We start from the raw sequence: 13,717 nt of genomic DNA, 5'->3' as shown, positions 1-13,717 counted from the left end.
ATCAAAAGAAATAGTCGGCCTTTTAACTTTTACATTTGCAATTTCAACAGCTAACCCTAAGTTCCATTGGGGCAAATAGCCAAACGATGACCGATAATGGATTTGGCAGATTTATACACCATGAAAGCAAAGATAAGTGTGATTCCTTTCATCTGCCTACGCCTTGGTACGCGTAGTACCCATATTGGTGGGAGATAATAAGTACCCGGTAGATTAATTGAAGTGCGAGCAAGATAGACCGGACACCATTGTTATAAAAAAGGATGACCAATAATTGATTTGTTACATTGATACACCATAAAGTAAAGACAATTTGTCTATCACAAAACTAATGTTCAACACCTTAAAGTAATCCCATTGTATTCAATAAACGTGCATTTTCAGCCGGCTGTGTACAGCAAATAATCAATACATACAGTATGGAATTGGAACTCCAAATAAACAAATCAGATGGTATTACTCAGTCTTAGGTGGGAAATGGTTTCCTCCTGTGGCAATTTTATAGAGGTAAAATCCAGTCATGAGGGCACTGCAGAAAAGAGAGAGAGAACAGAATAAATACACCCGCATATGTTTAACCCCGCACCGCCCCGCAAAAGAGAGAGAGAACAGAATAAATACACCCGCACCCGCAAAAAACTGAATTTGTTGTTATGTTGACCCGCCCCGCCCCGCACCCGCATATGTTTAACCCCGCACCGCCCCGCATATGTATAAACCCGCACCTGCACCGCCCCATTGCCATCCCTATCCCCATATAAGAATAGCAAGCAAGATTCTTCTCTATTAACCCAATAAGAAACTATGTAGTGCCCATTAAATTTTTGTGAAGCTTCCAACTTTTAAGATCTACAAAGATTTCTTCATATGACCAATCTTTAGCTTTTGAGGGACATAAGGCAGTTTCGGCTTGCAAAGGCTAGACAGATGAACTGAACTTCCACTCTCTTCTTCCCCTAATTTGCTCTATATTTGCAATGATGATTTAACGAGATAAAGGCTCCCTACACAGAACTTTTTAGTCTGCATAATTAACCAAAAAGAATAAAAAGAGATAGATACATTGTAACTGCAGGTCTTGTGCATGTTACTTTAAAGCTATAGTAACACAGCAGTACATGTTGACACAGCTAGAAAAGTATAAGATAACTATCATGTATTCTAAATTAATACATGGAACAAACAACAGGACTGAAGTCTGTTCTGTTCTTATATTATAGCGTCTGAAAACAGCAGCGAAGATAAGCAAATTTTTCATCCTCCCAACAAATCATCCTGTCCCATATTGCATGGGATGAACTTTTGAAGCAATTCGCTCTTATTCATGTATTATGGATAGACATGGAAATATTTTTTCACTATTATCCGCTTTAAACAAAATCGAACAACTTCTTTAAAAGGAACCCAACATTTTGTTTGCTGCTGATGTACTAGTACCGCAGATATAATGACCAGCATAGAACATCTTCATATATTGCCCTATGTGATATGCCTCAAATAAAATATTCATACCACACAAACCTATTATGCTTAAAGAGACAAAATACAGCAAACAAGAAGCAAATTGACTAGAAAGCCAGTATGGCATGCTTTTCATTAGCAGTTACCTGATACCAGCAACAACGCCAGCCGGCATGATTTTTGAAGTTTGCATGTACCGCTGTCCCATAACCCATGTTAACATGACTGCACAAGCTGTTCGGAACCAAATAAAGTGAGTGGAGAAACCCGCATGTTTATAACAAAAAAGCAAATTCATTAACAGAAACAAAAAAGATGAAATTTTGATTTTTCTTTTCTGAATCAGAAGGTAATCATGCTGTCACCAGACAAACAAAAACTTAATATATTCTCTCCGTGCTAGCATTTCTATTTCAACAAACTTTGAAGAAGTAGCAGATAAGCACCATAACAAGTAGGAAACTACAGAATTCTGGTCATTGGGAAACAGTTAGATTTCAACCTTCAAAAGTAGTCTTGTACGTTCTAGTTATTGACCTTTTCTTCCTATTTTTTTTTTTGGGGGGGGGGGGGGAGGGGGGACTGGGAAAATTGTATATCCACACCAAGGATGCTGTGACTCTTTGTGTCTTTGCGCAATACTTCATCATTGTTGAAGGAGATGCTGAGAGGAAACGTGCATAATCATTTACCATCTTCTTTTTGGTTTTGTTTTGTACACCATATAATGTGGTAATATTTTTAGAGTTCTCTTTTGATAATAGTTGCTCCTCCCAGAGAAATAGAGATGGTTGTAAGCCGATTGTCACAACTCGCATTTTGGAGTTGTGATTTCGGCCAAGAACTGGTAAGAAAAGGTCCTTCTGATGGTCTGACGTAGAGCAGTCTACTCGGGCAACTTGGGCTTTTTAATTTTAAGCATATATAAGGGGGTTATAGGTGATGAAAGCTCCAACCTGCCTCCCCCATGCGTGCTGCCACCGAGCCGTATAGAACGAGCTACCTTGGGGGCAACCTCAAGGGCCTGCCTAGGTCTCAAAGGAGTGTCAAAGGTATCCACACGAGTTTGGGAACTCGTGTGGACAGCGCAACGCCTTCGGGCCTGCGTTGGGCATCAAAGTGGTGCTGGAGGCTCGATGTGTGGAACGGCCAGCCCCGTGGGCTGCCGAATGTTGGAACGAGACCTCCGTGCCGATTGGATACTTGACGCACCTGTCATAGGGGCATCATGTGTTGACTTGTGATCTTGGCTTTGGTTCAACCATGCAAGCAAGGGTCCATTGGCCTAAAGGTGCAGTTGTGGGACGACACTGCACTACTTCGGAATGGAAGCGTGCTGCAAGAGGGCTATGTATGGGCATGGCACGAAAGACGCGCATGACAATGGCCAAGGGCTAAAGGTTGCCTTACTCGGGCGAGGCACGAGCTAGTCGCGGATGCACTAGACGAGTGTAAGCTTGAGGATTGGGCTGTGCACGCGGGAGCGATGCTCAGTCTTGGGCTAAGGACAAGACATGTCCTAAGTCAATCCCCCAGGGCACGCATGGATTGTGATCCTAAGATGAAGCGCCACGACATGTCTAGGGCCAAGGGCCTAGGCATCTTACGGGCGGCACAAGTTGGGGCGTGCCTACGGGCGAGTCCCACCAACAGGCACAGGATCGTGCTTGGGAATCCTGGGAAAGGAAGAAGGCTGGCCCGCGGCGAGGGGAACCGCGGGCGCCGCACGGGCGAGCAGGTGCCGCTACCCAATGTAAGGATTTGGGCCCGTGACACGATGATATATTGATGATAATGAAGATTTCAAGCCAAAAATAATGAACTTAGCAGTCAGAAGAAACCACTTTCACCATGTAACATGTAGGAAGGAATTATATCTAATTTGAGGCATCTAGGTATTACATATTACTTTAAGAGGCATCCCATTATTTCTCATGCAAACCACCATCTATTGGTTTCTTCTCAATGAGATTGTATTTCTTCCAAAACCAGTAGTCAATGGGATTGCATAACACCTTCATCAAACGAAATGAAAGCATGCCAACTCATATTGCGCTATTTTTAGGTAATGTTCTTACTCTTTTACATTATTCTTCCTGAACTTTTGGTCAACAAATTGCAATCCAGATCAGGAAATGAAAAGGGGTATACCAGTTTCAAGAATCAAGGCAAAGTAAGAATTTTTGCGCTTGTGAAATGCTTGTAGGCTCAAGTAACCAGCTAAGATGAGAGCAAATCCAGTACCCGCACCTCCAGCCAGTGAAGCTGTGCTTCCTTTGCTGGCATATCCAATGACACCACCACATACCAAAATTAACCCATAAGGGATCGTGAAGCAGAAATCATGCATCTTTTAACCAATTACTAATACTCCACCAAGATTTGAATTTTATGCAAAATTAGCTCAAGATTTCATAGATCAAGCAAGACTAGACTTTCCAAGTTTCAAACTATGGAACTGGTCATGGCATTGGCATATAAAACTGATTCCAACTTTTTGCCTTGCCTGTCCAAATTGGCCTCAGGATGTCTCTTGAATGTACTGAAAAATATGAAATATGCGAGGCTAATATGGTCAATTAAATCAGCAGGTTGTCCCTTTGACCCCAGGGTGCTTGTGTGCACCACGCTCAACATATGTTTGACAAAATGGTTCTTTATGTTTGTGATAGATTCAACATAGTTCCTTGAATATACTTTTGAACAGGTTTGGTCCTCCAAACTTGTCAAAAATGATTAATTTTGGTCTCAGGCAAATATTTATTAAACTATAAAAAGAAAATTTCAAAATACTAGAGAAGTCCCCAAATATCAAAAATCGCAATACCAACTACACCAAACACTAAAAAAATATATATAAAAAACCTCAAAAAGTTACACCTAAACTCCAAATATAGATTAAAAAACAGAAATTGCAAAAATTGCATTTCTAAATGTCAGTTTATTAAAAAAAATATTTCACAATTCATGTTAAATCTAACAACCATATCTTGTTAAATATTTGACAGTAGTGGTGGCAAAATGGTTAAAAAAATAGTTATTCATCCGTATTATCCAGTACAAAATGAGTTGAATAATGAATTTTTTAAAAACGGGTCCAATATAGATAAGAACCATATTATCCAGTTATAAAATGGATAATCAATGGGTAACCAATGGATAACTAATAGGTTTAATTTTTATATTTGTAAACTCTCAAATTGGGATTCCTCAAGTTTAGGAGACTAAGAATTTTCTCAAAAGTGATCATATTCAAGAAGTCATGAATAATATAGATCCGCCGGTTAACCCATTTTTTATCCGTATTAAATATGAGTTAGGTCAAATATTTATACATTTTGGCATTACCAGCTTTTGACCCCTCCGACACGACCTGCCCGTTTGACACTCCTATTTGATAGTTACCAAAAATGCTCGCTTTTGATAAATTTAGAGATTTAAAACTGCTCAAAGTATATTTATAGCACCATTTGTAATTACCCCAACCAGGAGGGACGATTTTTGTCATTTATTCACATATGTTTTCTACTTCTCTCCCATGGACTTATTTCGTCATCTCCTTTCGTTCTGCATCTTCCAGGGTCGGGTCACACCTGTCCTATTTCCTTTTCGACCATACCCGAAAAAATCTGTTAGCATGGAACTGTGAAAGACATGAAATTGCAATTCAAGAATCGGGTTGCTTCATTGCCAGGTGGTAACCATTTCTTAACCCGAAAGAATCCTCTACCTTTTCGAGCTCACAATTTGCCTCAAGCCCTAGAAATGGTGACTGAATCGGGTCATTCAAAGAGACCCATGTGCCCATCATGCTCAAAACCGATCCGCCTCTGTCTCTGCACCCGACTGAAGACCCCATGTCTCCAAAACTCCGTGGCTGTCACAATCCTTCAACACAGTCTAGAGAAAAAACACCCTCTCAATTCAACAAGAATTGCTTCTATAGGTCTGCAAAATCTAAGTGTAATCTCAGTTTCTGATGTTAATTATGAAGCTCAATTTGTTATACGTTTGCTGAACTCAAATCTTGAAATGGCTTCTCAAAATTTGGATGAAAAGAGTAGCATAAACATTAAAGACTCCAACTTTGATATTAATGCTGTTGTTTCTTTTACTATAGAGAAGTATGGTGCAAATTGTTCCTTTCAGAATCAAGATTTGAGTAAGCTATTTGGCTCTAGAGCAGCTACTGATGATATACGAAAAGGGTTTTTAGTAAAAAAGTTACAGAGAAAGCCATTGAATGGGAGCAGTGAGTATCAAGAATCGGAGGAGTTTGAAGTTGCAGTTCCTCCAGGGTCAGTGCTGCTTTTTCCAAGTGAAAACTCGATTGGCATGGAGGAGATAGATTTTGAAGTGAAAAATCTGATAGTACTGGATGGAACATGGGCAAAGGCAAAGAGAATGTATAATGAGAATCCTTGGTTAAAGGTGTTGCCACATGTGAAGTTGGATGTAGAGAAGCTGAGCTTGTATAGTGAAGTAAGGCATCAACCTAGAGCTGGATATTTGTCCACAATTGAGAGCATTGTATATGCTTTGAAAGCTGTTGGGGAAGAAGATTCTGAAGGATTGGATCATTTGTTGGATGTATTTGAGTCCATGGTTGGAGATCAGAGGAGATGCAAGGATGATAGACTGAAGCAAAGGCTCTCTAATTGTGACTAAAATTTAAATGAATGTTCTTAAGTTTGCTGAACTTGATTTGGATTGCTAGTTGAGCACATCCAATCTTCTTTCTCAATGAGTATGCTAGTACAAGGATTGTTCAATTTGTGTTGTATTTTTTTTCAGTGTACTCTGACTCTTGTTGCTTTTGCACTTTGAAGCAGCTAATGCTCTCAACTATTTCAAAATGAACACTCTTTCGCAGTACTGTTACAATTCAGAGAACAAGCATGGCAAGAAAAGGAGAAATAAGTTTAAAATTAGGAAATCCATGCATGGGCAAGAACTCTTCAAATTGAAAGATATTACCACAAAGAAAAAGGGAATCAAACATTCCCTTATGCAAAATCTTTGTCATAACACATTCCACTTATGTAGATGTTAGAAGCTTGTTTTAAATAAGAATCAGACGCGTAGTGTAATACCCTAGGCAAATTCACTTCGAAGGAACATTTGAAATTGATATTGGGTATATAAGAAGCAAGCGTTAGACTTTAGTGACGCGTTTTAAAGTTGTATATACTATTATAAATTGTATTAGAGCAAAACTCTGCGTGAAACATTTAAAGTTGCATATACTATTATAAATTGTATGAGAGCAAAACTCTGCGTGAAACATTGAGCGAGCAAACCTCAACGTTCATTTGAATTAAAGGATACAAGTCTATATCCTAGTGATGCGTTTTAAAGTCATATTGGCCTATGCTCAAAGTTCTGTGCAACCTTTTTCTTACATCTCTAAGACGATGGCAATGCAAACCTTAACGTTCATTTCAGTTTAGTCAAATCTCACCTTTTTGAAACGATGGAAAGGCGAATCTCAACATTGTAAGCGGAGTATATAAGGAAACAAACTTTGGACTCTAATAACACGTTTTAAAACTTAGTGGCCTAGACCTTATTTGTTTGAGAAGTAATTTCTTTGTAAAAACTTGTTTAGGCAATACTGAAGAACTTTCTTAAATAACAATTATCAAATGGAGTACGTTTTGTCTTTGTAAGAAATCCCAAAAACTTCTTCCAAACAAATTGTCCATAGAAACACCGGATACGTAAAAAAGAAAAAGAAAAAAGAGATTTGGCAATTTATATTTTTGTTTCTCCACATTACTTCAACACTTCGTAATCAACCAACTTGTCCCCAAGTTTTCTTGCTCTTCAGAGCTTCGACACACAGAGCAATAAAGTTATACGAGCCGAGTATGTCGAAGCTATTTCCATGGCGTCACTTAACCCGTCAAGCACAGAATACCCTCTATTCCAAAATCCCCAGTATCCCCTCTTTATCATTCATCAAGATTCCCCATTTCCTTTTCCATTCTCAGCCAGAGGAAGAAGATTTCGACCCTCCATTTTCTCCCACCTTAAAACCCCGGAAACCCAATAAAAAGAAAAAAGGAGAAAAGAAACAGAATGCTTCATCCACTGAAGATTGTGAAAAAGTTCACAACTTTACTGTGAATTCCGATTTGCCCTTTGATTATCGATACTCTTACTCTGAGACCAACCCGGCGGTCGAGCCAATTGGTTTCCGTGAACCGACCCGGTTCTCTCCGTTTGGACCGGGACGGCTTGATAGAAAATGGACCGGGACTTCAGCTCCGCGTTTACAGTCGGGGGATTTGGAGAAAGTAGCTGAAGAGCGGCGGCTGGTTCTCGGAGAACCGCTCTCCGAGGAAGAAACGGCGGAGCTAGTTGAAAAGTATCGTCACGATGATTGCTCTCGCCAAATAAATTTGGGTAATTTCAGTAATGCCCCTTAACTTATTTTAAGTTACAGTTTATCTATCACCCAATTTGGTTGAGTTTCCTGTGCAAAAAATGGAGTAAGTTTTTGGATATAAGCCAAAAGATAAAATTACTGAAGCAAAATGAACTAGTCCTTTTTTCCTGTGGCTTAGTTAATATGGTGAATATCGAATACTGCCAGCCTTTTGTGATAAAATTATGTAAAATAGAGCCATTTATATTTGCATTCTGAATACATTTTGTTACTATGTACTTCCCCAAAAAGTTATGGTATATCGTGTATATGAACTCCATCTTAGCTTGGTAAACTGAAAGTAAGTTGATGGCCGACATAAAATTAGTCAATTATTAGGATGAATTCTTTGAATATTGAAGAATCAATTGGAAGAAATCCAAAGATTTCATATTGTAACCGCAAATAATACTCAAGTTGAAGTAGTTGAGTTAAGTGGATATTCTTGCATACATGGCTTCAGCTTCACAAATCATTAAATATAATTTTTATCCTCATTGACATCCACTTTTGGTATAATGACCACTGCGTTCAATTCAATTTGATCCACATTTATACGGTTATCATGGCATTACTGTGTGTTAGGGCGGGGTGGAGTTACACACAATATGCTGGAAGACATCCATAGCCATTGGAAGAGGGCTGAAGCTGTAAGGATTAAGTGCTTGGGGGTGCCAACACTTAATATGGATAATGTATGCTCTCATCTCGAGGTTTGTGATCTAAATGCCAGTGCTGACACATATTTTTGAATGTTGATTTCTTTAACCTTTTACAAATGAACACTTCTGCTGACTCATCACAAAAAGAAAATAAACAGTTCTGCTGCTGATGCAACGCACAGTGTCATTGTAGGACAAATCAGGTGGAAAGGTTGTCTATCGCCATATCAATATCTTACTCTTATATCGTGGTCGAAACTATGATCCCAAAAGTAGACCTACTGTTCCTGTGATGCTGTGGAAGCCTTTGGCTCCAATATATCCAAAGCTTGTGAAGAATGTTGCTGATGGCCTGACATTTGAAGAAACGAAGGCGATGAGGAACAAAGGGCTCAATGCTCCTCCTTTAACGAAACTCAGTGAGTAACTTGTGTTTTGTGAGTCCAAGTTAAACTCCTAATTTCTCCTCTTTATCGGGAACAAGTTAACATTTGCCTTCTGTAATTGCTGATTGTTACATGTTACTCCTCTAGGCAGAAATGGAGTGTATGTGTATGTGGTGGACAAAGTCAGAGTAGCGTTTGAAACAGAAGAAGTCATTAGATTAGATTGTACCCACGTGGGTACAAGCGACTGCAAAAGAATCGGTGTTAAATTACGGGTATGACTCATAAATGCTGCATCAGCTTTCAACTCTTTATTAATGTAAATAAAAATATCCTTGCAATGTTTAAACAAAAATTGGTTACCCCTTTTCGGTCTTAAAAAATGAAGCTTTATCTCAGGAATTGTCAGTTTACCTCTACATCTGTCCATCTGTGACAATAAGGCAAATAACTACTGAACTAGGATAAAGATTCTCCCCCATTCTCTGAAAACTTGTTCGTTCATACTTTATGTGTCCTCATCCCCACCCCGCATCACCCCGCTTTTTTCTGTGGATGACTGTGAAAGTTTCATTCCGCGCTTAATTAATTTCAGGATCTGGTACCATGTGTTCCTATCTTGTTCAAAGATGAGCAGATTATTCTCTGGAGAGGCAAAAAAGATGAAGAACAGAACTCCGGCTCCTGAATGGAACTTAAGCTCACAGATGTGTTTTGGAATTTCGAGCTTCCATCTCAGAGCAAGGCATTCACAATCTTCATTTGGAAAATGAATCTGGGGAGACTTCTCGACTGTTGCTTGAACTTGTTAATAGAAGAACTCGCCATTATGTTTGATGACATTATCCTGGGTTCTCTTATTTTGGACTTGTGCTAAATTAGGCAGCTCAGATCACACATTACTCATAGATGCCAAGGAAATGCTAGTAGGGAATAGTGGCTGTAATTATTGCAATACCAGTCCTCTTTCAACAGGCCAAAATTAGTGAATTCTTGTAGTTGATAGATTGATACTCTAGTTACATGTAATGTTCACGCTAAAGCTTCTGAAATAGATGTTTTCTGCAGAGTAATTTAGTGAAAGAAACAATGTTGATTGAAACTATACTTTTTCCGAAAAAGGCCCATTTATGCTAGTGGACTATACGAAATTAGGCACATTTGCCCGTCGTCAAAAAGTGGTCTCAATCATGCCCTTGCCGTGTATAAGGTGGCTCACATATGCCATATTTTAGGCGGACAACCCTAATAAAATAATTAGCACCAGATTTTGTCATGTGTCACAATCTAGTGCAAGCCATCTATACATTAATTTAAATAACAAATCAACCCGACCCAGTACCATATTTTAATAAACCCCTATCCTATTTTATTTCCCCCACTCTCTCTCTCACTTCGCTTTCTTCCAAATCCCAATTTCTCCTCAGCCGACCACACCACAAAGTTGGACCTCTAGGGTTTCGTTTTCAGAGACAAGTCGAAAGCTTGATGCTTTTAACAGGTATGTTATGTTTTTGTCTTCTTCTCCTTTTTATATATGTGGGTCAGAAATTCGTTTATTTGTATTTTATATGTGGGGTTAGGATTTCTTGTCTTATAATGGGGTTGTTGTTTATTGATATCTTTATGCCACTTTATCCTACTAAAGAATAAAATAAAGTGAATAATGTGTTGTAATTGATGATTTTGTTGTCTGGTTGTGGTCCTTCGTTACCGTATATTTTTGAAATACTTTTACTCGAAATGATTGTGGTCCTGCTTATGCCTTTCTACTTACTGTTGTGGACTCTCACTTGTCGCTCTTTTTATTCCTTTGCACTATGGGGGTAATTGAGTATTTTCACCTGAAATAATATATGATCAGAAGCATGTGTACACTTTGTGGGGTTATTATGCTTGCCTTGTCAACTATAAAAGTCTTTGTGAAGAATTTACCAAAAATTTAGGATTTAGCTCAGTCGAGCAGCTTTTAGTGACTGGACTTTCGGGGAGGTACTACCTGGTAACTGATGATGATGGTGTGAGGACTCTTCAGTACTTATTCTCTAAAAAGTTCAATGTGATTAGCTTTTTTGCTGTGGATGAGTTTGAAGCTAGGGTGTTTGCTCAAAATATTGTTCATCATAAAGAGAAATATTATGTAGACATTGATGCAGCTTCTGAATGTGAAAGTAGTTTGGTTGGTGGTATTTTTTATGATTCAGAAGGTTCTGAATATGATTATTTAGAACTTGACGCTATTATTAAAGAAAAAAAGGGTTGTAACTGATAGGTTAGAACATTTTAAGGAGTTGGAATTAGGTATGACATTTAAGGATATTAAAGAAGCTAGAAGGGCAGTGAACTTCTATGCATTGGCTAATAGAAGAGGGTTGCAAGTGATCAAAACTGATTCAACTAGAGCTAGCTATAAGTGTGCTACTGATTGTCCATTTAGATGTTATATCTCACAGGATGGCAATAGTGATAGCTATCAAATGAAGACATGGAAAGATGTCTATACATGTCATCATTGTTTCAAAAATCCTAGGGTTGATCAGAATACTTTAGCACACCTATTTAAGAGAAAAGTGTCGTACAATCCTCAATATAGCCTGAAGGAAATGAAAGATGATTTAGAGACTGGGTTTGAATTAAATGTGTCCATGTCTAAGCTTAAAAGGGGCAAGAATTTGGCACTTAAGAAGTTAGAGGGCAGTTTTGTTGATGACTACAAGAAACTTGAGGCCTATGGGCAAGAACTTAGACAATCTAATCCTGGCACTGATGTTGTAATTAATATTTCTAAAGATGTTCTTGAAGAAGGGAAAAGAAAGTTCTTAAGGATGTATATATGCTTCAATGCATTGAAAATGGATTGGAAAGATGGCTTGAGACTATTTATTGGGCTGGATGGTACTTTTCTTATGGGGAGATATAAGGGCCAGTTGCTAGTGGCTATTGGTCAAGATAACATGAATCATTTTTACCCACTTGCATGGGTTGTGGTAGACAAAATGCTAGAACTTGAGGATGGTTTATCGAGCTTCTGAAGCTTTCTGTGGATCTAAATGATGGTCATGGAGTTACTTTCATCTCAGATATGCAAAAGGTATTACTTTCATCTTTTATTTGTTTTCTTTTTCTATTCTGTCTATTTTGCTTTCTCACATTTATGTTTCTTTTGTCAATAGGGTTTACTTGATGATGTGAGGAATGTACTTTCTAATGCTCACCACAGGTTTTGTGTGTGACATATTGAAGCTAATTGGCAGAAAAAATGGAGAAGTGAACAGATGAAGAAACTTTTATAGTGGAGTGCTTGGAGCACTTATGAAGAAGATTTCAAAGATCAACTCAAGAAGTTGGATGAGATATCTTATGGTACTGTTGCTGCTAAATACCTATTGCATTATCCACCACAAGCTTAGTGCAGAGCATATGTTGATACTCGGTGTAAAAACATGATGGTTGACAATAATTTCACTGAATTATTCAATGCATGGATTCTGATATCAAGACATATGCCAATCATCAAGATATTAGAGGAGATAAGGATAAAGGTTATGAATTTGTTGGCTACAAATGGAGATGACATTAGTAAATAGAATGGTGACTTCAGTCCATATGCTTTGAAGTTGTATAATGACTATAAGGCAATAGCACATTACTACAAGGTTGAGTTTAATGGCGACTTTAGATATGAAATTAGTGAAGGTGATGATAGACATATTGTGGATCTTAAAAAGAAAAGATGCAATAGAGTGTAGCAATTATCTGGTATCCCATGCCCCCATGAAATCAAGGCTATATTGTATGACAAGGTATGAGACACAACTATCTTTCACTGAATCATTCTAATGTTATCTAATTACTAATATATTTTTACTTTGGTAGGGTAAGCCACTGTCATAAATCCACTAGTACTATAGCAAAGAAGCATATTCATTGACTTACAATCACAAGCTCCAGCCAGTTAGGGGGAAATTTTGGAAAGTAGAACCAGCTCAGGCAATGGAACCTCCTGATGTTTCCAAGAATGTGGGCAGACCTAGAGTGAAAAGAACCAGGGAACTAGATGAAGCAAAGAAGAGGGTTGGGGAGTGGAGTTACTCAAGGAAGGGAGTTGTGATGACAGACAGCAATTGTGGTGGTGAAAACCACAATGCTAGGGGTTGTTTCAAGGTAAAGAATTCTGATGTGCCACGGTTTCTAAGAATTCTGATTTGTCACAATTCAAGGGAGTTGTCACAACTTCTAATAATTGTTTTTGGGTGCTAGGAGAAAACCACTACAGAGACTTCAAAATCAAGGAAAAAAATACCAGAAAGGTGGTTCAAGTCAGATCTCAGCTCCAGAATTTTCACTTGCATCTGCTACTCCCAAAGATGAAGGAATGGACTTTGACAGTGAACCTGTGACAGAAAAGACACAAGAATCCTCTTATGCCACTACTTGTTTATCACAAGGCTATGGTCCTGTTATTGGTACCGATGAAGATCCACCTATAAGGCCACTGGTTATTGTTGAATCAGAAACAAGACTTGCAGTTAGAAAGCTGAATGTAACGCCACCAACAGGAACAAGAAGAATTCAATTTTGTGAAGATGCAGTTGGTGTGGCAGTTCCATCAAATTTTTCTTACTCACCAACTAAGGCAACTTGGAAGGGGAAACCAGTTGTCACACTCAAGGATATCCAAGATGAAGCAAGAAAAAGAAGAAATTGAAGATGGCGTCAAATTGTGAAGGGTAGGTGTCTTTGTGTTAAGAACTTACATTAAGGTTGTTGTTATGGTT

General features: G+C 38.5%; 4 protein-coding genes across 5 annotated transcripts; 3 read left to right on the top strand and 1 right to left on the bottom strand.

Moving 5' to 3' along the window:
- Window positions 1–236: 236 nt before the first annotated feature.
- On the bottom strand, window positions 237–3,932 carry LOC107831072 (protein FATTY ACID EXPORT 5). The gene is made up of 3 exons (XM_016658798.2): window positions 3,613–3,932; window positions 1,608–1,695; window positions 237–529 (listed from the first exon to the last, which is right to left on the bottom strand). The coding sequence occupies exons 1-3, from the start codon at window positions 3,809–3,811 to the stop codon at window positions 457–459; spliced, it is 360 nt and encodes a 119-aa protein (XP_016514284.1). The 5' UTR covers window positions 3,812–3,932; the 3' UTR covers window positions 237–456.
- Window positions 3,933–4,955: 1,023 nt separating this feature from the next.
- Window positions 4,956–6,318, top strand: LOC107831073 (uncharacterized). Its single transcript, XM_016658799.2, has 2 exons — window positions 4,956–5,407; window positions 5,582–6,318. The coding sequence occupies exons 1-2, from the start codon at window positions 5,116–5,118 to the stop codon at window positions 6,127–6,129; spliced, it is 840 nt and encodes a 279-aa protein (XP_016514285.1). The 5' UTR covers window positions 4,956–5,115; the 3' UTR covers window positions 6,130–6,318.
- A 775-nt stretch (window positions 6,319–7,093) lies between these two features.
- On the top strand, window positions 7,094–9,981 carry LOC107831074 (CRS2-associated factor 2, mitochondrial). Of its 2 annotated transcripts, XM_016658800.2 has the most exons (5): window positions 7,094–7,869; window positions 8,477–8,604; window positions 8,747–8,972; window positions 9,087–9,214; window positions 9,535–9,981. In XM_016658800.2, exons 1-5 carry the CDS (start codon window positions 7,332–7,334, stop codon window positions 9,625–9,627), a joined length of 1,113 nt encoding a protein of 370 aa, XP_016514286.1. In that variant the 5' UTR covers window positions 7,094–7,331; the 3' UTR covers window positions 9,628–9,981. The 2 variants fall into 2 exon arrangements, with proteins under 2 accessions (XP_016514286.1, XP_016514287.1); XM_016658801.2 differs by lacking the exon at window positions 9,087–9,214 and having other exon boundaries at window positions 9,535–9,720.
- Window positions 9,982–11,242: 1,261 nt separating this feature from the next.
- Window positions 11,243–12,349, top strand: LOC107831069 (uncharacterized). The gene is made up of 4 exons (XM_016658794.2): window positions 11,243–11,954; window positions 12,020–12,030; window positions 12,113–12,136; window positions 12,233–12,349. Exons 1-4 carry the CDS (start codon window positions 11,243–11,245, stop codon window positions 12,347–12,349), a joined length of 864 nt encoding a protein of 287 aa, XP_016514280.2.
- The last annotated feature ends 1,368 nt before the right edge of the window (window positions 12,350–13,717 follow it).

Source organism: Nicotiana tabacum, chromosome 2, assembly GCF_000715075.1.
Source record: "Nicotiana tabacum cultivar K326 chromosome 2, ASM71507v2, whole genome shotgun sequence".
NCBI classification, from domain to species: domain Eukaryota; kingdom Viridiplantae; phylum Streptophyta; class Magnoliopsida; order Solanales; family Solanaceae; genus Nicotiana; species Nicotiana tabacum.
The sequence above is the reverse complement of the archived record's forward strand: the minus strand, read 5'-3'. Positions and strand labels throughout refer to the sequence as shown.